The following is a 23781-nucleotide window of genomic DNA, read 5'->3' on the forward strand; positions in this document are numbered from 1 at the left end:
GTGACCAGAGCCGAAAAAAGTAAATAACTTGTATTTAATTGATTGTGTTGTCTTTTACAATAGCCGGGATCCAATATTTATACTCAGAACCTACGCATGAATCCTATTCAAGCACGATTCATTACAATCTTTGACACAAGAGAAAATATTCTTAATTTAAGATAACTTGGACCCTAATCTTTTCCTTTTTGTAGAGTTCAACATGCTTTTCTTGACGTCAACTGTAGCTTTTATCGTTATCCGCTGGCGCTATCTGAAGAGAGCCGATTCCAGTACTGCATTCGAATCAGCTGATACCGATCTTTATGCAATCGATTTCCCGATGACATGATTTTGGGAGTATCCGAGTACCTGCAATTCTTTTTCCCAAATTTTTATGTAAACACCTGCTGTTCTAAGGGTATCTCCAACAACACCTAAAATATAAGACACATTCGTCCTTTGGGTAGTGCTACGAGCAAAAGATTAAATAGCTATTCAACATCTTTTCTAACAATAAGACCTAAAAGAGAATCTTTTCTTTAAATAGATTTTCAGAAGAGAAAATGTCCATATTTAAATTGTGACCCAAAATAGATCTTTCATATAGATATTCTATTAAAAGTTGATTTTACTATCATTTCATTTTAGGTTTAGGTCTCTATATGGATTTATTATCGGAGACAGTGGCCCTGAATGTCGGGTCCATGGCGTCTCATTCGATTCCATTTTCTACCGCGCGCAAAAGCTTACGGCAACCAGAAATTAAATAAATCAATTAAAAAAAAGTCAATTCCTTCCCTCCCCACGTCAAAAAGAAGCCAGCCGTACCAAGCCACCTCCTCCTCTCCTGTCCTTGCGGTCCACTTCCCTTCCGGAGCCAACTCATCCCAAGTTCTCAACTCCCAGTAGAAAAAACTCCACCGGCTGCCTGCCCACAGAAATTCCCCCCAATTCACCTTAAAAAAAAGGAGCAAGGCTTGCTCTTCCGGAAATCTCCTTCCCATCAACGGTGGTGTTGGCCACCTGAGCAGCTCCCCTGTCCCTCCCCAGCGGCGGCTCCACTCCGCACAGGGTTCGCGACTCTTTCGCCACCGAAAGGAGGGAGGCGGCGCGGCGGAGATGGTGGGGGGTGGTGGCGGCGGCGGCGGGGCGCTGCGGCGGGTGGGCAAGTACGAGGTGGGACGCACCATCGGGGAAGGCACCTTCGCCAAGGTCAAGTTCGCGCAGAACACCGAAACCGGGGAGAGCGTCGCCATGAAGGTGCTCGACCGCTCCTCCATCCTCAAGCACAAGATGGCCGAACAGGTGACCGAGCTGGCCCTCGTTTTTCTTCCCCCCTCAAATAATGTTGTTGGGATGGCTCGCGGAACCATTATTTTCTCACTGATTCCGCGCTCGGTGGTTCATGCTGTGGATTTTAATCCTTGCTATGCCGTTTCTGTGGACGAATTTCTCCTCCCTTTCAAAGGGTGTGATCAAAGCTTCGCAAACTGTTGTACCATGCCTGCTTCTTTCGCATCTTTTTCTAAACATTAATAGCTGTTCTACTTTGTGATGTACAGCTGCACAAGCTAGCTGGGAATGGTAGATGTCCTAGGGTGACTTACCTTCGTGCACACAATTCTTATTTGCAGATTAAAAGAGAGATATCCATAATGAAGCTTGTCAGGCATCCCAATGTCGTTAGGCTACACGAGGCACGCTTATCTATCTCTTCCTTATAACCATTCTTTAACATCTTTCTTATCACTTGCCCTTTTTTTTTAAGTATCCGTGTCATCCATTCTGTTATGTGCAGGTTTTGGCAAGCCGGAAGAAGATATTTATCATTCTGGAGTTCATCACTGGTGGCGAGCTATTCGATAAAATTGTAAGACTGCTATGGTTAACTATTTACTGTCCTTTTCACTCTTGACTTTTTGATATGATCTAGGAAAATAAATATTAGTTTCATGGATTTGTTGTTTAGATTATATGCCTGTCACATTCCATCTTGGATGCTCAATTGCTACCTTTGCTTTTACTGTAAGAGGGCAAATTCATTGGACATGGAAGAGACACACATTTTCCTCAGAGCCATTGCATTTTAATTTATATTTGCAAAAAAAGAACATGTCACTATATGGTCCTTTTTGTCCATCAATTGTGGATGGTATCTGTGGTTTTGATTCTAATTCCATTGAATGTGTTATTCCGACATATATGTACTAATCCAAAGACTTGAATTTGAAGACATACTTGCTCTATTGGACTTTATCTTACTTAGGTTCAATTCAAACAATATGTTTACATGAAAAGGAAACTAATGACACTGAAACATACTATTTTCAGATTCGTCATGGGAGACTCAGTGAAGCAGATGCATGCAGATACTTTCAGCAGCTTATTGATGGTGTTGATTTTTGTCACAAGAAAGGAGTCTACCATCGAGACTTAAAGGTGAACATTGGATAGAAAAAATGATTGAGTATGCATTTCATGATTTTTGGGATTGTTAATCTCGTTTTACATGCATGCAGCCCGAAAATCTCCTCCTTGATTCCCAGGGCAATCTTAAAATTTCAGACTTCGGACTGAGTGCATGGCCTGCTCAGGTGTGTATCTTTGTGAAGCTTCATTATACCTTATTCTTTTTGTTCCCTTCTTATGATGCTTAGTTAGGAAAAAAAACTGTAGGGATCTTCCCTTCTACGTACGACCTGTGGGACCCCGAACTATGTTGCCCCAGAGGTACACCTGAATCATACACTCAGTTCTTTCAAGAATTACTAAACCTGCCACTGAAACAAAGTGGTGATTTAAGATATAACTTCTCCGTCTTAAGATGTTAGTACTTAAAGTGCTTGTATGTGGGTACCCAATGTTAATAGGGTGAATAACCTTTATTATATCTTTGTTGTGTTAATTTGAAAAAAAAGTTAATTTTCGCACTTGAATAAGCATTTAACATGCACGTGGGCTGATAAAATGCCATTCTGCTTTGTGACGTGTCATGATTATTTAATGCGGATCATATCACCTACAGGTAGGGACTTTAAGTGATGACTCACTGAAATAAAGGAGATCACAATAACTATCTATTCTTTTCATGATAAATTCAGCTTCCTTTACATGACAAATATTGTGCTTACTGTGCCCACATGTCCATTTCATCCACTGGACCAGGTTCTCAGTCATAAGGGATATAATGGCGCACTTGCTGATACATGGTCATGTGGAGTTATTTTATATGTATTGTTAGCAGGTTATCTTCCATTTGATGAAGTGGACTTGACTACCCTTTATGGAAAGGTTTGGCTCTTAACTAGAAGCCAGTAACTCTTTTTGAGATTAGGTACTAAAAAAATGAATTATATACATTCTTTTGTTAGTGCTACGGATCCAACATTGGTTTGACACTCACTACTTAGAAATAGAGAAGAGGGAGGTAGTAGCACAACTACAGCTTGACATACATGAACTCATTTCTTACTTTGCTTTGTAACTTGTGTCTTGTTTAAATTCAAAGGAAATAAGCATTGGCCCTTTAGAAGAGGTGTTTGTATAAGAGTGCTTCTTATTGCCTTTTGCGTCTGAGCTGTATATGGTTATTTGTTGCTTTCACCCTTTGTATTCAATTCATATATATTTACTGGTGATTTTAACAAGAAATTTTATCTTAGATAATTGATTGTTCTTGTGGAATGGAATTTCTATACCTTGCTGCCTTCTTTTCTTAATGCAGATCGAGAGTGCAGAATATTCATTCCCAGCCTGGTTTTCAGGTGGTGCAAAATCACTGATTCGTAGAATTCTTGACCCAAATCCAGAGACAGTAAGTTAAGCTCGACAATATTTAGATGGAAGAAACTTGCTATGAGCTGTACCTTATCATAACATAATGCATATTATTATGCTGTTAACTTTCCCCAGCAATTCTGCAGTGCTCTGATATATCCCTGCAGATACTAAGAACTTCTTTGTTAAGGCTATAATTTTGACATGTTAGCACAATGCCATAAGGCCTGCTCAACAAATACAAGCATAACTACTGTTTGCTATGTCATATCTTGCCAATTTTATTCAAGCTGGAAAGTTGTAGGAGTTTTCATCATTAATGATATGAATTTATGTACTTGGTAAAAGGCTAATATCCCAGACAGGAATACTAACTGAATTCTTGGATTTTTAGTAATGTTCTTGATCTGAGCGGCATATACCATTGAATGGGTGGAATTACAAGCTTGTTACTTGCTGGTTTTTTATCTTTGTAAATGGAATTGGATGAACCGTCTTATGGAAGTCTTGTTCTTAAATTTTTTACGATAGTCCATGACATGAAGACCGATGTATTGTGATTATAAGTATGTAACCATGCGTGGAATGTATACCCTATTATAGCAGAAATAGGACTTATATGGGCACTACAGCATATATTACTCAGTGAGTTACATTGCTTCAGAAGGCTTTGTGCCACCATGCATGATAAGTAGGCGTACCAGCTCCATTCGGAAGCAAATGACCTAGTTCATCAGGTCATCTTGACTTTGTTAATTCATATTGCTTGGTTTGATTCCACTATGTTATTGTTTTTTTCTTGGATTCATTTACAATAACTGATGAGCACAGGCGAGCGTAAGGCTTGCCACTGACACCCTTCCCCAGACCCCGCACAGAGCGGGAGCTCTCTGCACTGGGTATGCCCTTTTTTTTATTTACAATAACTGATGGGGGAGGCACTTAAAAAGACAAATATAAGTTAAATGGACATGAACAATCTTCCATATAATGTACAACTATACAAGGACATGAAATGTTTGATCGTTGCTACAATATGTGGTGTTTTGTTGATCAAATATGTTTTCTGACATGGAACAGCGAATCAGGATAGAAGAGATCAGAAATGATGAATGGTTTCAGAAGAATTATGAACCTATCAAAGAAATAGAAAACGAGGAAGTCAATCTCGATGATGTCAATGCAGCTTTTGATGATCCTGAGGTATAGACCTTCTCCTCGAATTCATTTTGCAGGGAAATGTTGCATTTAGACATAGTATGCAATGCACTTAAATCTTCATCACTTGGTTCTAGTAAAACCCTACTCATAAGAAAAAGCTGTGTGATTGTGGGTACTAAAAAAATATGTCCTTGTGCACCAGTGCTTTCTTGAGTTTTGTGTACCTATGTACTTTACTAGTCATAGAGAATTGTTAAACAAAACTGTATCTATCAGACAGCTTTTTTGTATTCATTCACAATTATTGAGTTAAAAGACCAAAATACATTAGCCACATGCTGCCCCCCAGGTCATCTTACCTGTCACAACATATTGTTAAAGGAGATGATAGATAACCTTGAAAGACAATTTGTGCTTATTTTTAGCAATCCTACCCGTCCAATAATAACACTTTACTCCATCTTTGCTTGGCAAAGAAATAAGTTCATTCAGTAGTTGGTACACTCTAATATCAAGAAGTGTTATAGAACCTTTTTTTTTTTTGAAAACGCAGGAGAGCTGCATTTCATTGTAATATAGAGAATGAAGGGGGGGGGGGGGGGGGGGGGGGGGGGTCCCCAACAGGATCCTCACTCATACGGGGACCAAATATGAATGAGGCGATTACACATACACAAGAATAAGACCCATAAAAACAAACCTGACACGACCTTAACTAGAAGGACCTAGTCTGAACAAACCTAGCCCTTCTAGCTTTTTCGCACCAGCCAAACACCAAAGGCTGTGCTCATTCTTCAGCTCACTCCAAATCAAGTTAATCGAAGGTGAGGCCCCCTCAAAAACACATGCATTTCTATGTTTCCAAATAATCCAGGCCCCAAGAATAATTAGAGAATTCACTCCTTTCTTGTGCTCCTTGTTAACTCTGTTAATAGTCTTGCGCCACCAATCAGCAAAGCTTAGTTCGTTATGGTGGGGGACACAATCTGCTAGGTTCAAAATAGAAAATAATCTAAACCAAACTTGTCTTGCCACCACACAAGATGTTAACAGATGTTGTATTGTCTCATCTTCTTGATCGCATAGGGGGCATTTATCCGGATGAGAGAGGCCCCTCTTAGCGAGCCTGTCTGCCGTCCAACATCTATTACGGATTGCCAACCACAGAAACATTTTGCATTTGCTTGGGGCCCAGGACTTCCATAACCGATGCCAAGGTTCAAAGGTCACAGCAACACAGAAAAACGCTTTATAGGCAGATTTGGAAAAGTAGCAACCACTTGAATCTAGCCTCCATGTGTGACGATCCTCTTGGTCAGTTAAGGTAAATCCCAAGAGACAATCCCATAGCTGCAAGAATTCTCTAATACCAGTCCAGGAAAGGCCTCCTTGAATATCTCTTGGTCATTGCACATTGGTGAGAGCTGCAGCCACAGTCCGGCTATTGCGAATTCTAGGAGAAACACAAGCATAGACAGATGGCGCAAGATTTTCAATCGAACACCCGTGAAGCCACCGATCAGTCCAGAAAAGAGTATTCTGACCATTCCCAACCTCAGTCATGACTGCAATGGCAAAAAGGGCTAGCGAGTTAGAGTGCGAAGGGAGTTCCAGATCAGACCATGGATGATCAGCTTTAGTCTTTTAAAACCATTGCCACCTGATTTCATATGAGAACTGTAGCGGTTTGTATGATGTTATGCTTGGAGTTAGAAAAAAGAATAGCTGGCATTTTATGGCAAAATGTTTTAGTTGAAATCCTGGAGAATTTTTTATGCAAAGTCCATCTATCATTAATCTAATATTCTCTAAATAGCCTTCTTTCTATTCTTTCTATATTTCTGTATCTCATTAGCAAATATGTGTGATAGTTCTACCTTCTGTAACGTCAGCTCCCTCCCTTCCCACTCATTTCTAATTCTAAGTTTAAGTTGCCTTATTCTGGGGACACACCCATAATTTTGAGTTCATGAGCTAAGTAATTCGAGAAAGTAATGCATAAATGGCATCTTCATATGTTTACCAAGGGGCAATTGTAGTTTAGAATAGCATCTCAAAACAAAGCTCCGTAAGGCCTCAACTCCCTTGTCATCCTCGGTGCTTGGACCTTGTGGATTCATCATAATAAGTGTGTATTTGATGGAGTTCCTCCAGACTTGGCTAGAGCCTTATTGCTCACTAGGGAGGAGTTATTTTTTGGGGGTTTGGCAGTGGCTAGAGGTATCTCCTACCTCCTCGCCTTTGTGCCGGTGTAGTGTGTTTGCTTTGGTTGGGTCGTTTAATACATTGTCACAGGTGAGTCAGATTGTTAGTAGCATGGTTTTTGTGGTGTTGGTATGTGTGTTTGTAAGGGCTCTTCCCCTTTTTTTCTTCTTCTTCTTAATATAATGATACATAGCTCTCCTGCGTGTTCGAGAAAAAAAAACATTTCCATATGTACACCCAGCCACTTCAAGAAACAAAAAGATCCTATGTAGGGAAAAAAAGTCCTACTCTATCTGAGCATGTATTGTTGAAAGCAATAGGAATTGCGTGGAAACATTGGATTGGATTGATTGAAGAGACCTATGTACATATATATTTGGGAGAGATCTCGCGGCTTATAGAAACAGAACCAACCGAGATCTCATATCTCTCTAACCAAATACAGGGGCCAGCCGGCTATACAAGGCTCGGGCCTACCATATACACACGCACAACACATATACATTCTAACATGCCCCCGCAGTCGCAACGTCGATGAGTCGGACGTTGAGACTAGACCAAAACACCGTGAAGACAGAAGTTGGCAGCCCTTTGGTGAAAATGTCGGCGAACGGAGACGTCGTTGGAACGTGAAGGATGCGGACAGCTCCAAGGGCCACTCGTTCTCGAACGAAGTGAAGATCAATCTCAATGTGCTTGGTACGCTGATGCTGAACGGGGTTGGAAGACATGTACACGGTGCTGATGTTGTCACAATAGACTAGGGTCGCCTGGCGCAGAGGTGTGTGCAACTCAGTGAGCAGCTGGTTCAACCAGAAGCCTCAGCGACGGCATTGGCAACAGCACGATACTCAGCTTCAGCACTAGAGCGGGAGACAGTGTTCTGGCGCTTGGAGGACCAGGAGACCAAGTTATTGTCAAGGAACATAGCATAGCCCGATGTAGACTTACGAATGTCGGGACAACCAGCCCAATTGGCATCTGAGTAGACCACAAGTTCAGACTGACTAGAAGCACGCAGATGAAGACCCAAGTCCAAGGTGCCACGGACGTAGCGCAGGATGCGCTTCAATGCTGCTAGATGAGGCTCGCGCGGGTCATGCATATGGAGACACTTGCTGAACAGCGTATGCAATATCGGGCCGTGTGAAGGTGAGATACTGCAAGGCTCCAGCGAGACTTCGGAAATTCGTAGGATCTGAAATAGGTGCACCATCAGTAGATAACTTCGGGTTGAGATCAATTGAAGTGGAGCACGGCTTGTAGTCAGCCATGCCAGCGCAATCCAGGATATCCAACATGTACTGGTGCTGTGACACGAACAATCCGGAGGCAGTGCGTTGAACATGCATACCCAGAAAATGATGAAGCTCGCCCAAGTCCTTCATAGAAAATTCTTGCTGAAGGGCTGTAATGATGCGACGAAGCAGATCCGTAGAGGAGGCAATCAGCACAATATCATCCACATACAGCAAGAGATAAGCAGTGTCGCTGCCACGATGAAATACGAACAACGAGGTTCTGACTTGGCCTCCACAAAACCCAGGTGAAGAAAAAAGCTGGCGAAGCGACTGTACCATGCACGAGGCGCCTGTTTCAGCCCATAGAGAGACCGATTCAGGCGACACATGAAGTCCGGATGAGAAGAGTCTTCAAAGCCTGAGGGTTGAGCGTAGATTCCCGTGAAGAAAAGCGTTCTTCACATCAAGCTGATGCACTGGCCAGTGGCGAGAGACAGCGAGAGAGAGAACCATCCGGACAGTAGCGGGTTTCACAACGGGGCTGAAGGTCTCATCATAGTCAATGCCTGGGCGCTGAATGAAGCCCTGAAGAACCCAACGGGCTTTGTAGCGCTCGAGGGAGCTATCTGCCTTGAACTTGTGTTTGAACACCCACTTGCTAGTCACCACATTGGATCGAGATGGCCGCGGAATGAGATCCCAAGTGTGGTTGGCAAGAAGTACAGAGAGCTCCTCCTGCATAACTGCACGCCAATTGGGGTCGGCGAGAGCGGCGCGGTAAGTCCGCGGGATGGGCGATAGTGGTGCCGCCTGAAGGACCAGCTGATCCACTGGATGGCGAAAGCCAGCCTTCCCGCGCGTCCACATGGCGTGTTGATTGGCCACGGGGACGACAGGAACCGCCCCAGCAGGGAGGCGCACAGGAGAAACCGGATCAGCGGTGATCGGTGCAGCGGCCGGAGAAGCAGCACCGGTGGTGACAGGAGCAGTGCTGGTAGTCGGTGCAGGGTGCTGGCGACTGTACACCAGGCGAACAGGAGGCGGCGGTGACCTGGCTGCCCTGGCTGTAGTCAGAAGTACGAGGTGGACGGCGGCTGTACGCCAGGCCGCCCCAACGCTGAAAGCCAGGCGGAGGCGCGACGGTCGGCGGCGCAGGCGATCGGCCGACCGAGGGCGAGCGGGCAGCAGCCAAGGCAGGTGATGCCGGGCTCGGTGGTGGTCTGCCGGCTGTTGGGCTGCCACTGTTGGCCGCTGGCAGCCACCGCCGGCTGCTGGGCCTGGTAAGTCCCCTGGAACGTCGAGAACAGCCGCACGTGGCTGTGCGGTAACTCTAGGAGATCATGCAGGGGCAAAAAAATGTGACGGCGCTGGGGGAGCCATCACCGAGTCAGTAGAGAGTAGAAACTTGAAGTCATGTGGTGCAGAACGAGAGGAATCATCAGAGAAGGGGGAAAACACCTCATCAAAGACAACATGCTGAGAGATGATGATCCGGTTGGAGAACCGTTCAAGGCAGCAGTAGCCTTTGTGGTGAGGAGAATAACCGAGGAAGACACACAAGGAGGAGCGAGGAGCGAGTTTGTGGAGAGTGGTGGCGGAGAGGTTGCGGTAGCACCGACATCCGAAGACACGGAGATGGTCATATGAGGGTGGAGATCCGTAAAGGACCGAGTGAGGGGTGGAGAATCCTAGTGCCTTGGTGGGAAGAATATTGAGGAGTGAAAGGTCCTAATGGTTAGAGGGGGGTTGAATAGCCTATTAAAAATTTCTACAACAACACTTAGCAATTATGTTAGACAATTAAACGGCGAAGCGAGTGTTGCGCTAGCCTACTAAAAGAGCAAGCAAGCCACCTATCACAATTCTAGTGATTGATCATTAAGCACACAATTTGCTAAGTCACTACACTAAGTTAGTGAGCTCTCAAAGGCTAACTAAAGAGCCTCACTAACCACCAGATCCGACATAAACTAGCTCTAAAAACTAATTACACTAAAGAGCTTAGCTACATTAAGAATGTAATACAAGAGAGGGGATGTGATGATTATACCGCTGTGTCGAGGAATTGAGCCAATCACAAAATGATCACAATCAATCACAATAAATACCAAGAAATCCTCGGACAATGATGACACAAGATTTTTTACCGAGGTTCACTTGCTTGCCGGCAAGCTAGTTCTCGTTGTAGCGATTCACTCACTTGGAGGTTCAAATGCTAATTGGTATCACACGCTAAACCCGTAACTGGGTGCCGCACAACCAACACAAGATGAGGATCACACAAGGCACAAGCAATCCACTAGAGTTGCCTTTGGCGCTCCGCTGGAGAAGGCACAAGAACCCCTCACAATCACAATGATCGGAGCCGGAGACAATCACCTTTTCTCCGCTCGACGATCCACCAATCACCGGGACGTCTAGGTGTCGGCAAACACCAAGAATAACAAGATCTCCACCAGCCCAAATCACCCAACTAGTGCCACAAGATGTTAGAACACTAAGCAATGCACTAGAGGCCCTCCAATCTCACTCAAGATGATGAAATCAAGTGTGCAAGTGAGTGGAGTGGTGTGCTCAGCTCTCAAAGGGTGTATGCAGCTGTTAGAAGTGCCAAGAGTGTGGCCAAGGCTGGCCACACCCTCTATTTATAAGCCCACAAGCAAATAGGGCCATTACCCTTTGGAGCTAGCCTCTGCGAGGGCACCGGACACGGCGGTGCTGGCACCGCCATAGGGGTGGCGGTGCCCCACCAACGGTTGAAACCAACGGCTAGTTTGACTAGTGTGGTCATCGGACAGGGTGGCTGTGGCACCGACCCTAGGGTGGCGGTGACCACCCGACCAACTGCCTAGAAAACCCACTCTTTGGAAATTTATGGCGGTGGCACCACCCTCCTTGTGGCGATGACCGGGCGGTGCACCGCCCTTAGGGCGGCGATGCACACCGGACGCACCGGTGCCCGCTCTCACCTCTACTGCTCTCGGCCACATCCAGGTGGGCACCACCCTAGGGGCGGCGATGCCACCAGACAGGATGGTGGTGCCCCACCAAAGCACCCTGCTCTCGGCCTCTTCTATCGGTCACCACCACCCTGCACCGTCACAAGGGTGGCGGTGCCCTCGGGGTAGCAACACAAGCCCGGCTACGCCTCCTTTTCTTCACCTTTCTCACCACCTTTGCAAATGTGCTAACACTCCAAGTGTTTCATCATCACGTGCAAGTGTCTTAGCATTTCCACAATCATTTTTCAAAGGTTAATCACTTTCTCATCGAATGTGCACTAGGCCTAAAATGCAATTCAAGTATTTCAACACCTAGTGGCACTAGATGATCGAGTTGTCCAATAAGAGCCCCCCCACTTAATAGTACGACTATCTATCCTAAATGTGATCACATTCTCTATAGTGTTTCGATCACCGAAAACAAAATAGCCCTATGGATATCACCTTTGCCTTGAGTTTTTTTTGTTTCTCTTTCTTCTTTTCAAGTCCTGGAGCTTGATCATCATCACATGTCCACCATCACCATGGACTTCATTTCATGTGGCTATCTCCATCCATGAGTGCCATCTAGCTCCTTCACTTGGATTGGACCATCCTATTTGGTCACACAGTTAGATGCAAGGATGAGTCCAACTAGGTTTCATCAATTATCCAAAACCAAACTAGGGCTTTCAAAGAGGAGTGTAGCGGTGGAGAGCGCCTCAACCCAATAGGCAGGAGGGACACTAACCTGAAACAGTAGAGAGCGAACGACATTATTGATGGTACGAATGATGCGTTCGACTTTACCGTTTTGAGGCGAGGTGTATGGACAAGACATACGGAGCTGGACACCATATGGGAAAGAAAGAAAGAGCGGGCACTGTGGTTGTCGAACTCGCGACCATTATCGCACTGGATACCCTGGATGGCGACACAGAAGTGTGTGGCGACATAGGCAAAGAAATTAGACAGGGTAGAGAAAGCATCAGACTTCAACCGCAATGGAAAAGTCCAGAGGTAATGCAAAAAATCATTGAGTATGACAAGATAATACTTGCAGCCAGATACGCTAGGAATAGGTGACGTCCACAAATCACAATGTATTAATTGAAAAATATTAGTAGTGTGGGATGAAGACGCATGAAAAGGTAAACGCGTATGGTGACCCAACTGACAAGCATGACACAAAGTTTGACTAGCACTCTTATTACAGGGAATAGCAGATGACTGTGCTAGTTTAGACAAAATTTCATGACCAGGATGACCGAGACGCTGGTGCCAAAGCGAAGGACTGGTGGCGGCAAGGAGAGCAGATGGAGACTTCGGATATCGCAGTGGATAAAGAGGACCGGAGCTGTCACACCTGACGATCTCTCTCCGAGAACGAAGATCCTTCACAGAACAACCAAGAGGGTAAAACTCCATAGAACAGTTGTTGTCAGAAGTAAACTGGTGTACCGAAATAAGATTCTTAATAAGACCAAGTGAAACTAGGACATATTAAGATGAAGATGATATGGAAAAGTGGTAGCGCCAGTGGAGGTAACGGGGAGAAGGTTCCCATTCCCGACAACAATATTGGAAGGAAAAGAGGAAGGTGGAGGTGAAGGAGTGGTGAGTATACCAGCATCGGAGGTCATGTGGTTCGTCGCCCTAGAGTCGAAGTACCAATTACTCTGTGGAGGTTGCTGGAGCGACATGGTCTGAAAGTTGGAGGCGAGGCTCTACGCGTCCCAGCCAGGCGGTGCAACAGCAGGGCTGTACAAGCCGGGTGGGGGAAGAGCCCACTACTGGTTCCCGGGGTGCACAGCCCAGCCCTGCTGAGCGCCGGTCAGAAGGGCATGAGGGAGCTGCTGCGGCTGCTGTTGGGCCCCCCAGCGAGGAGCGCCTGAGGATGTGGCAGCGATGAGGGGCGCGGGCCGGACCACATGTTGATGGACCCGGTCCACGGCTGATGTAGATTGGGCCCGGGCTGCCCTCCTGGCGCGCTGCTGGGGACGCCACCGCTGCTGGCCGGTGTTCCACGGCCGCCACCGCCGCGCTTGCCGCCACCCCCAGAATTGGAGGAGGGCTGCTGCTGCTGTGGGTTTGGCGGCTGCTACTGGGAAGGGACGGGTGGAGCAGCTGGTGACGAAGGGGCTGAAGCTGGTGGCCGAGCCCCGCCGGAGTTGTCTGCCCCGGCGTGGAGAGCGGTGGCCGGAGTGGACGCTGCCATGTTGATTTCCTCAAGGAGCAGATCGTTCCAAGCCTGCAAAAAGGAGTTAAAGGGACGCTCGCGGCGAAGATGGAGCCCAGTGGCTTCGAAGCGGCCGTTAAGGCCGCGCAGAAGGTTGAGGACGAGAGTCCGATCGTTGACGGGCTCGCCAAGGTCGCGGAGGGCCTTTGAGCTTGCGGCAGTACTTGTTTATGCCGAGGTCGCCTTGGTTGAAGGTGCGGAAGGCGGCGTCGAGGTGGAGGGCCCGAGTTTCGCGGTTGCCGCGGAACTGTGACTCGATGCCCAGCGAGGTGGTGCGGGCAGTGGTGCCATTCTCGGCGACGGTCTCGGTGAGGGCGTCGGTGATGGTGCAGGTGATCTAGGTCCGCACGACGCAGTCCATGCGGACCCAATCGGGGGAGGTGGGGACGGCGACGTGGGGAGAGGACATGGCTCTCCACAGAGTAGCGGCCGACAGCGAGTAGGAACGCCTTGCGCCAGCGAGCGTAGAAGGTCGAGGTGACGTCGAGGAGGAGCGGCACGAGGTTGCGGATGTTATGCACAACCACCGCCTGGGCGTGCAGATTGAGGAGCGCGGCAGCCTCATGTTGGAGCAGAGCGGCGCGAAGGTGGGGATCGCTGCCATCTGTGGAGGCGTGTAGCCCTCATCTTCGCTGGAAGCAGCGTCATCTTCCTGAGGCAGAGCAGCCGCGGCGCGCTCGAGAGCGGCGCAGTCGAGGACAGCACGGAGGCGTGCGTCAGCAGCGTCGCGCTCCTGCTAGGTGAGGGCGGCCTCGCGCTCTGCTTCTTCCGCGCGAGCGGCGGCGGCATCGCGGGCTGCCTGGGCCGCGCTCTTCCTTGGCGAGGCGAGCGGTCTCAGCCAGGGCAGCGGCGGCAGTGGCATCGGTGGGGTCAACAACGGCAGTGCCGGCCGCACTAGCAGCAGCGGCGGAGGCAGGGCTGCTGCGGCTGGTGGGTCGCTGGCCATGGCAGCGGAGGGCGCGCACGAGAGAGGCGGCGACGACGGAAGCGGAGAACGGAAAAAAAAATTAGGCTCGTGATACCATGAAAGCAATAGGGATTGCGTGGAAATATTGGATTGGATTGATTGGAGAGACCTATGTACATATATATAGGGGAGAGGAGATCTTGTGGCTTATAGAAACGGAACCAACCGAGATCTCCTCATATCTCTCTAACCAAATACAGGGGCCGGCCAGCTATACCAGGCTCGGGCCTACCATATACACACGCATAGCACATATACATTCTAACAATTGTGTTTGCCATCACCTTGCACATTGTTAATTATATAAATTTCTTTCCGGACATTGTATTTTTGCCCAATCCCTTGTTTGCCATTGTCACTGACACAGGTGGGCAAAATGTGTCATTGGGACATTGATATCATGGGATTGCAAAACTTCGTAGTGGCAAATATTTGATTGTAATGTTCCCTGTCTGCTTTGCCACTGTCTTCCTGACCTACATTAGGTACCTTTCATAACTAGTGATGCCATTTTTTCCCTTTGTTTTGTATTGAAGAAATTACTAATTGAAATAGAAAGGTGGGGTGAGGGTGATAACTGACATTACTGATGAATTGTGTTCCATTGTTCTACTTTCTAAACCTATAATAAGGCAGTCTTTTGTGGTTAACTCTGGTGTACTTTATGCATATTAGTATAAATTTATTGTTTCTTTTTTGCCAATTTGTTTTATGTGATTTCAGGACGATACTGAGGATGCTTTCGAAGATGAAGCAGGTCCTCTGACACTTAATGCATTCGACCTAATCATTCTTTCGCAAGGATTGAATCTTGCAGCGCTCTTTGATCGCAGACAGGTAGGATGCTAGCAGTTTTATGCTGATTAATGTTTTGAGAGAGAGTTTTAGTAATAAAATAGTTGTAATATAAAGTCTCTGATATGTTTTGTTTTCTTACCATATGCATTTGTGCTGTGTAAACATGGAAATCTGGTAGCTTCTTGTTAGTAAAGTGAAAAGTGAAGACCTGACGTAAGTCGAGTTATATCTTCTGCACTCTGGTGTTATAGAGAGAGCACAAATTATAGCTTATTTCAAATTAATGTTTAATTGTTGGTGAAAAAGTTGAACAATGATAGCTCATATTACTAATAGCAAGAAATGTTTTTTTTCGCGAACAAGCGCATCATGGCCTGTTTTTCATTAAGAGGGGAAGCAAGAAATATGTCTTCACTAGTTCACTGTCTCATCATGTTACCTGCCGTCCTGCCCAAATCTTTAAAAAGATATTGATTGTCAAAGATTGAAAAGTTTGATTGCATGTGTGTCCAAAAGGATAACTATTTCTGCCTGGGCTAGCAATTGCTATTAAGATAGTCTTGCTCCTGAGGTACCACCACTCTGACAGCATTTGTGTAACTCAGAGCGTTCAAGAACTGGGTACTCAATTTTATGAGCATTTTAAGCTGGTGATTCTATATATGCCATGGTTATTGCTGCAAACATTTTATAATATTATTTTTGTTTTTTTCCTTGTCAGACTTAATAACTGCTTGCCCTACAGGACTATGACAAGCTTCGAAATAGATTCTTATCACGCAATCCAGCAAAAGTTATCTTGTCAAGCATGGAGGTCGTTGCGCAATCAATGGGGTTTAAGACACACATTCGCAATTATAAGGTAAGGTTTGCTTTCCCTTGGCATGCAAATCTTCTGGCATTAGATCTTGACAGGCAAGGCTATTGTCCATTATTTGGTCAGTTTTATCTATGTTTTGATTTTTGCATATATTACAGGATGTTAGACTAAGTTTTTGCACACTCCATTTGTTTCCATGCAACACAATTTTATCATGAGAATTTTCTTTTGAGATTATCATGTTACAAGTTATTTTTGGGAGCTAGTTGGCGCTACTGTGGAATTTTGTTTCCTTTTTCACTAATTGTTTTGCTATAATATTCAGATGAGGGTGGAAGGTCTAAATGCCGACAAGACTAGTCATCTCTCAGTTATGGTTGAAGTGAGTCTCGCCCTCTCTTTGTGCTCAAGTATATTTTTTGTTTGAACTCTATGTTGTATACCTTACGCCCGTTTTTCTCATTTTCTATGGTTTTAGGTTTTCGAAGTTGCTCCATCAATCTTCATGGTAGAACTACAAAGAGCAGCAGGAGATACTTCAGAGTATAACACGGTCAGTGCATTTCTATTGCACTTCTCACTCATTTCATATGATTGCGACTGATTATATTAACTTGTAATAAAATTGTAAAAGTACAATTTGACCTGTTTAATATTCCTTTTGATCCGGGGACACTCTCATCTAACTCTGCACCTTTTCTCATCACAGTTCGTAAATAACTACTGCAGCAAATTAGATGATATCATCTGGAAATTTCCAACTGAGAAGGGAAAATCAAGGATGCCCCGGTTATCAAAGTGCTAATTTCTCCTCAGTATCCATCATTTGTCTCCTCCTGTAACATTGATTTCTAATATATCGTGATTTCTCCAATTGTTTCAGGTCACGTGTATAATATAGTGCGGTGTATATTATCAATTGTTGTGGACTTGATGAGTGGATATATATGCGGAGTGTATCGCAATTGGATTCTAATATTGTAGCTAGAGCTCTTCGAGTAGTATATGTTTGTATATTGTGAGTCCCCATGTATAAAGAGGCCGTTCTAAATAGAGGTTTCGGTACCTCGATTCCCTGTGCAAAATTTTCATCGATGTAGATATACTATCAGTATATTTAGTCGAGAACATCAGTTTCTTAGACACTGCACCGATGTATCATGTGTTTGTGCAGCTGTATCAAATGTTGTTTCCTAGTTCATGTGCATAGAACGCAATGTTGATCCTAAAGTAGCATGAACCTGTTGCTCGATCCTGCTGTGTTTGTACACGTTGGAATCAAAGTGTAGCATCGCTGTTCATGTGAGTTAAACCCGTATTCCTAGTCCATTCTCTGGCATACCAAAATTCAGAGACAGGCCAATCAAACTTATTCAAAAGCACAGCTGAAAATTATTCATCAATATATTGAAACATTGCAATTTACATCACCACGGTGCTCACAAACATTACAGAAGCTTAATTAAGCTCTGTTCACAACAACAGACTAATTTTACATTATACGACGACCAAAGGATCCGAAGTCTAAGTCACGCGCACAGCACGCAACCTCTGTTTAGTGTCTACGCAGTCTCTTGGGCAACGTCGATGCAAGCTTCTCTTTCTTTGACTGTCGACCTTGGGGCTTTGTTGGGGTTGCATGTGAGCAAGCCACTGAGGACCTCGAATCCTTCCGTCTCGGGGAATAGATCTCGCAGGAGGTTGCACCGCTGCATGTCCAGTTCCGACATCACCTGGGTGGCGAATGATGTGGACGCATTACGAGCACATAGAAGATCGCGCAGAGTTAGTCCATCGTCGTAGGAACCGAGGCCTCTCGTTATCGATGAGCTCCACCATGACGCTGACGCAGCCAAGGGACCAGGCATAGGCCTGCGCATCGTAGTCGGGCTTCTCCAGCAAGTCAGAGGATGGAACAACGAGCGCTTCTCAGTAGCAAATCTCTATCCCTATCTCTTGTCAAAGGTTCTCTAGCCGAACTGGTTAGAGGGTTCCAACGACACACTTCAGGTCCTGAGTTTGATTCCTTACGGGGATGAATTTTAGGCTCGAGGGTAATAAAATCCCCTCGTCTATCACACGTCAAAGTACAGGTACGTGGCTGTCTCGTCTCACGGGAATACAGTGCCGCTGTATATGGGTGGGTGGGCCGGGGTTCGGGAGTTTTTTTGCAAGTTGCGTGAGAAGTTCTTAATAAAAAACCAGTGGAGACGTCACTCTCCCATGGCTCGCGTTTTTTTTCTATCTCTATCTCTTCTATCCGACTAAAATATATCGATTCATTCCGTCCACCGGCTACGCGAAAACCTCCGCGACATCTCGCGTCGCGCGGCTCCTCTGTGCACTCGCCTGCCACAGTTCTCCGGCAATTTTTAGTGCGCCGACATGTGGGCGCTTGGGTCGCTCTGAATCCCCCTGTTCCACGGACCACACACGAGAGGCGACCTCGCACACAAGCCTCCTGCGCGGACGCGGATTCAGTATATTTTTTTACAAACCGGGTTTGTATTCATATATATTCATATATATTTCATAAAGTTTATATTCCAAGACTTGCAAAGACACCCTTGAAGAAAGAAAAAAATTACAATATAGTCCTTGCATAGTCATCCTCCAGGTCATCCTCGTCACCGGCGGTCAGAGCAACTTGGAGCTTGAAGCCGACCTCCATCCCGACGATTGAACACAAGCTTTAATTGGCACCAAAAGCAGTATGTCGAAATCATCGACATACTTTGTGACCGCTGAACGCCCAGGCCGAAAAAGATGGCAGCCTACCATCACATCGCCGGAGTACAAGGAATCTGGCGCCTCAAGAGCTACCAGCAATCCCCACATGCCAGATGGCGGCACACCCAGAAGGGGAATGAAACCACCAGAGTAGGTGGTAGGTAAGAACCAAATGGGTTTCACGGCGAGTCGTTAGACATACCTCCCAAGATCTTCGCCAGAGTTCGCCGGAGAAGATGAGGGAGAGGCAAAAGGCGAACTTGACCAGATCCAAAGGAGGCACAGAACTCTAGATCCGGTGAGCTCGTGCTCTTCAGTGGTACGTTCGCCACCAGTGAAGTCCGGGAAGCTGTTGTAGATGTCGGAGCCGTCCTCTGCACGTCCACACCGTTGCCCGCTAGAGACGCCGCCCAGGAAGACGAACCCACGCCACACCGCCGGCATGAGGAAACCTAACCCTAATTTATTTAACCTAAACCAAATAAGTATGTGTATATACAAATCCTCCGTCAATTCATCCAGCTCCCCTCCTCCTCCGACGTCGGCGAGGGCGATGGAGGCGAGGGCGACGGCGAATCGACGGGGAACGCGAGATCACCCCTGGTCACCGCTCTCAACTGTAGCGCTCTAGAAGGGAGAAGCGAGCGGACGCGGATTCAGTAACGTTGCTCAACTTCGGGTACCGAATTCATTGAGAAATCCAAACAGTCTGGCCCAGGAAGGAAGCCTGTTTGGAGCCCAATTCGAGGGATCCAAAGTCCAAACGGCCCAATTCGAGGGAACCGTACCGTCCCGTCGAATAAAGGAAGCCTGTTTGGAGCAGCCAGAACCCAAAAACCCTCCGCCTCCCCGGAAATGGAGCAGAGCGGCGGTGCGATGGCCGCCAAGCGCGCGAAGCCCTCGGCCGCCGCCGGGGAGGACCGTTTGAGCTCGCTCCCCGACGAGGTGCTGGTCCTCATCCTCCTCCTCCTCCGCAACGCCGCCGCCGCCGGTCGGACCAGCGTCCTCTCCCGGCGCTGGCGCCGTGTTAGGGCGCTGCTCCCGAAGCTCCGCTTCCCCGCTGCGCCGTCGCCCCACACCATCGCCTCCGCGCTCGCCGCCCACGAAGCCGAAGTGGTGCTCCGCCACCTCCTCGTCGAGGTCGAGGACGCCGCCCCCGGATCCATGGCGGCCTGGCTCCCCGCCGCCGCGCGCCGCCTCTCCGGCACCCTGGTCTTCACGAACCGGGCGCCGGGTGGAAATCGCGTTGGCGGCGCCGAGGAGGAGGAGGCCTCGCAAGGTGGCGCCTTTGAGCTACCCTGCTTCGAGCGTGCCACCTCGGTGTCGCTCGACCTGGGGTTTCTCGGCCTCGCCGTGCCGCCCGCCGGCGTTTTCACCCGGCTCACCGAGCTCTCCCTGCAGCGTATTTGTGGTACATGTGGATTTGTGCAATTTTAAAATTACTTGTTTGATCATTGTCTTTGTGGATAACCATATTGCTGCTACTAATTGGCTTCCAGCAAGTAAGAAAATATATATGTAGGCATTGATAGTTTTTTTTGGTATACTCTTTTTTTGTTCCTAATTGCATTTGACAATACCTGACAGTAGAACTGGCTCTTCTTGTTCTAGGCACAATCAAAATCAGCCTGTTCATCAGGCTGTATCTGTGATCAACCAACAAACTGGAAGACTAAGAAGCTCAATCTCAAACGCCTCTGAGAAGTAGTGATCATTGACATGAAAGGATCTGATCATGAACTTAGAGCATCTCCAAGAGTTTGCTATCTCAACTTGGCATCCATATAATTTTGACAAAACAAGAAAAAATAACATCCAACAGTTTGGTAAAACAACTTGGCATCAATAGCAACTTGGCAAATCTTCCCTCCGCGCGTACAAATATATGCGTGCGTATACGGCTTGGCATCCGGGGCTCTTCGTTTCTTAGCGGGGCTCTTCGTTCGCTTAGCGGGGCTCTTCGTTTGCTTAGCGGGCCTCTTCGTTTTGTTAACGGGTTTTTTTATTTTACCAAGTCAAAAATGTCAAACTCTTGGAGATGGATTGTTTTTTTACTTGACATATAATTTTGGGAGTTGGCAAATCACAAGATTTGCCAAGTAAAATTTGACAAACTCTTGGAGATGCTCTTACTATTATGAAACGACTATTCTGTTGGGCAGTGAAGCTAAAAAAAATTGAGAGTAATTTATCGCTCGGTCATTGTAAGCAAGGCGAAGAAAGTGCATGAAAAGTTGCTAAGCCTTGCTATGCCAGAAACACATGTAACTTTAGAAGAATTAAGGCAGTGATGAGTAACAAGTCGTTTGTTGGAGCCAAAAGACCTTGGCCTGGGATTGCGATTCCAAGCACCATCTATCTAATTTTGCATTTGATCGTATGTGAAAAACTTTGAAGTGCCTTACGACAAGGACATGACACCCATGCATACGACCATGTTTGGCGCATGGTATGAAGGGGTAGGAGACCAGCAAGGATGTCCAAGTCAAGCAGGCCCAAGGCTAATTTGGTTTGAGTCTCCGAGGTGGAGGCCCAAAGCAACTCAAGTTCGAGCCTGTCTCGGGTGGTTCCAGGACCAGTCTGTTATAAAACTAGTCACACAGGTGCATTCAGGCTCCGTTTTCGACGATCCACATATGGATGGAAAGCTAATTAGATAAGGAAGCCAATGCAAGTGGTCTCACGTCAAAAGCCCTTCAGAATCAACGGGAATCGTCGAAACAAGTCAGCATCTAGAATCTGTCATAGTGCTACGACACCGTATTTTGGTCCGTTGGACCGTGTATCGTGTTTGGGTTCATTAGGGGGTGCGTCCCGGGGGTGACGTCCGAGGCTCTATAATTAGTAGCTGTCGCTTTCCTTAGGGTTTGGGGTTTTGTTTAGTTCTTGATTTTCTCGTGAAACAGATGTCGTTTTGCTGCAACTGTGTCGCCAAGACTGCTTGCTGTGAACCAGGGCCTCTGTTCTTGATTTTGTTCGCCTGTGGTGATTAGTCCTTTCAAATAAAGACTTAAACTTTTCGTTATCATAAGCCTTATATTTATTTGCAATTTTAGATTACGTTCATCTCATTTTTGCTTATGTTCTCGATTCGCTTGCAGGAAACCTTCTCGGTGAGGTCAATCGCGTTCGCGTCATTGATAACCAATGGAGCTGTGGTGTAACGATTGCGGGAACAGAATCAGTCTTGGTTCAAAGCCTAGATCATGAATGTTGAGTCTCCACCAATCGACGCTTTTGTACCTATCGGAAGATCGGGCTTTGTCTACATCAAGTGGTATCAGAGACCTTGTTGCCCGTTAGGTATAACTTTGTTTTCCCCTTTAGATTATTACTGTTTTTACATTACCTATAGTCCACAAAAAGCCAAAAAAATATACACCGTCACATATTTCCTGTCCTACAGCCTCGTTGTGCCATGCAATTTTGTCTCTGTTTCGCGTTGTTGAGTTTGTGTCCTAGGACAAGTTCTGGTTGCTGGTTTTAGATCGTTTTAGTCCAGTTTGTGTTTTTTTCTTTGTTTTTCATCGTAATCCGTAAACACCTTCAAGTCTTGTGTGTTTCTTTTGTATCCATCAAACCCTAGTCCACGGCATCTAATTTGTTACACTTATCTTCATTGTTTGCATCTATTCATAGCCGCCGCAGTAACTTTTGCGCGTATTGTTCCCGTTTTGTCCTCTAATTCGGAATCAGTTCTTAAAACTGGTCTAGTTTTCGCATACGAAAACAGATTTGGACGTTCCATATATCAAAATCGATCAAAAAAAAATTTCGGATCCGTTCGTCGCTATGTCGGGTTTGGAAAATTTTATTTTGACCGAAAACTGGTCACAAGATCCTCTTTTCGTAAAGCTTTTTGTCAATTTTGAGCATGTCTTCTGAATTTTCCACAGGTCACACCTTTCACTTGTTTAAGCTCATATTTTTTGTGGTTACTTCTTTTGTGCTCCTAAGTGAAAAAATATAAAATAAAATAAAAAGAAAAAGTCAAAGAATCCTAAAAAACAACAGCAGTCAAATAAAGACTTAACTTCTCGTTATCATAAGCCTCATATTTATTTGTAATATCAGATTGCGTTCATCCCATTCTTGCTTATGTTATTGATTCACTTGCAGGAAAGCTTTTTCGGCGAGGTCAATTGCGTTTACGTGGTTGATAACCAACAGAGTTGTGGTGTAACGGTTGTGGGGGTCCGAATCAATCTTGATTCGAAGCCTAGATCGTGAACGTCGAGTCTCCACCAAAAGACACTTTCGTACCTATCGGAAGATCAGACCTTGTCTACATCACTTATGTCCTCGCCTTGTGTTGTTAGGCTTCCCTATATTGATTCTGTGGAGAATGAGAAACTCTGTAATGCTTTCGAATTAATTTTGAATTAGCAGTCTCAACTGCAGATAAGAAAGGAAATTAGAGATATGAAGGCATGCCGAATAGACAGCCTCTCAGGGTGTCCACGTACGTTCTATTTAGTTGATGCATTAGATAGAAATTCCACGACTCAGATAAAGCGCGTCACAACCGGTCTTCCTTCGTGCATTCGACAGTGGATATATGAAGCTAGTGGACGCATTCAATGAAGTAGATAAAAAATTGAATGACCATATATGCAAGGACAATATAAACTGTGATGAGTCGATCCATCTCAGATAAAGGCAGCGTTTGCGGTCGACCTCTGCTTGGGCTGGCTGAAAAATATCTGCCTCTCCACTCGCTTCTCCCTGGCTCCGCTCTCTACCTCACTGCTCCTCACTCTCTCTCTTCTTTGCGGTGCGGGCATACGGATGGATGGATCCGGCGAAGGCCTCACCTAGGGTGGGCCCCATGCGGAGGCGCGGGGCGAGCGTGCAGCGGGCGTGGTGGTGCAGCATCCTGG

At 46.2% G+C, this 23781-nt stretch overlaps 2 protein-coding genes across 3 annotated transcripts; both read left to right on the plus strand.

The window, feature by feature from the left end:
- The first annotated feature begins 853 nt into the window (after positions 1-853).
- Positions 854-17312, plus strand: LOC136456093 (CBL-interacting protein kinase 8). 2 transcript variants are annotated; one of them, XM_066455855.1, is made up of 15 exons: positions 857-1287; positions 1617-1679; positions 1781-1852; positions 2314-2421; positions 2502-2576; positions 2659-2712; positions 3148-3273; positions 3707-3796; positions 4840-4962; positions 15277-15390; positions 16097-16213; positions 16497-16553; positions 16650-16724; positions 16881-16969; positions 17055-17312. In XM_066455855.1, exons 1-15 carry the CDS (start codon positions 1102-1104, stop codon positions 17065-17067), a joined length of 1362 nt encoding a protein of 453 aa, XP_066311952.1. In that variant the 5' UTR covers positions 857-1101; the 3' UTR covers positions 17068-17312. The 2 variants fall into 2 exon arrangements, with proteins under 2 accessions (XP_066311953.1, XP_066311952.1); XM_066455856.1 differs by lacking the exon at positions 4840-4962 and having other exon boundaries at positions 854-1287.
- Positions 17313-19756: 2444 nt separating this feature from the next.
- Positions 19757-22655, plus strand: LOC136458334 (uncharacterized). The gene is made up of 2 exons (XM_066458288.1): positions 19757-20312; positions 20513-22655. The coding sequence occupies exons 1-2, from the start codon at positions 19757-19759 to the stop codon at positions 20551-20553; spliced, it is 597 nt and encodes a 198-aa protein (XP_066314385.1). The 3' UTR covers positions 20554-22655.
- The last annotated feature ends 1126 nt before the right edge of the window (positions 22656-23781 follow it).

The sequence above is a fragment of the Miscanthus floridulus genome, chromosome 6, assembly GCF_019320115.1.
Source record: "Miscanthus floridulus cultivar M001 chromosome 6, ASM1932011v1, whole genome shotgun sequence".
Taxonomy (NCBI): Eukaryota; Viridiplantae; Streptophyta; class Magnoliopsida; order Poales; family Poaceae; genus Miscanthus; species Miscanthus floridulus.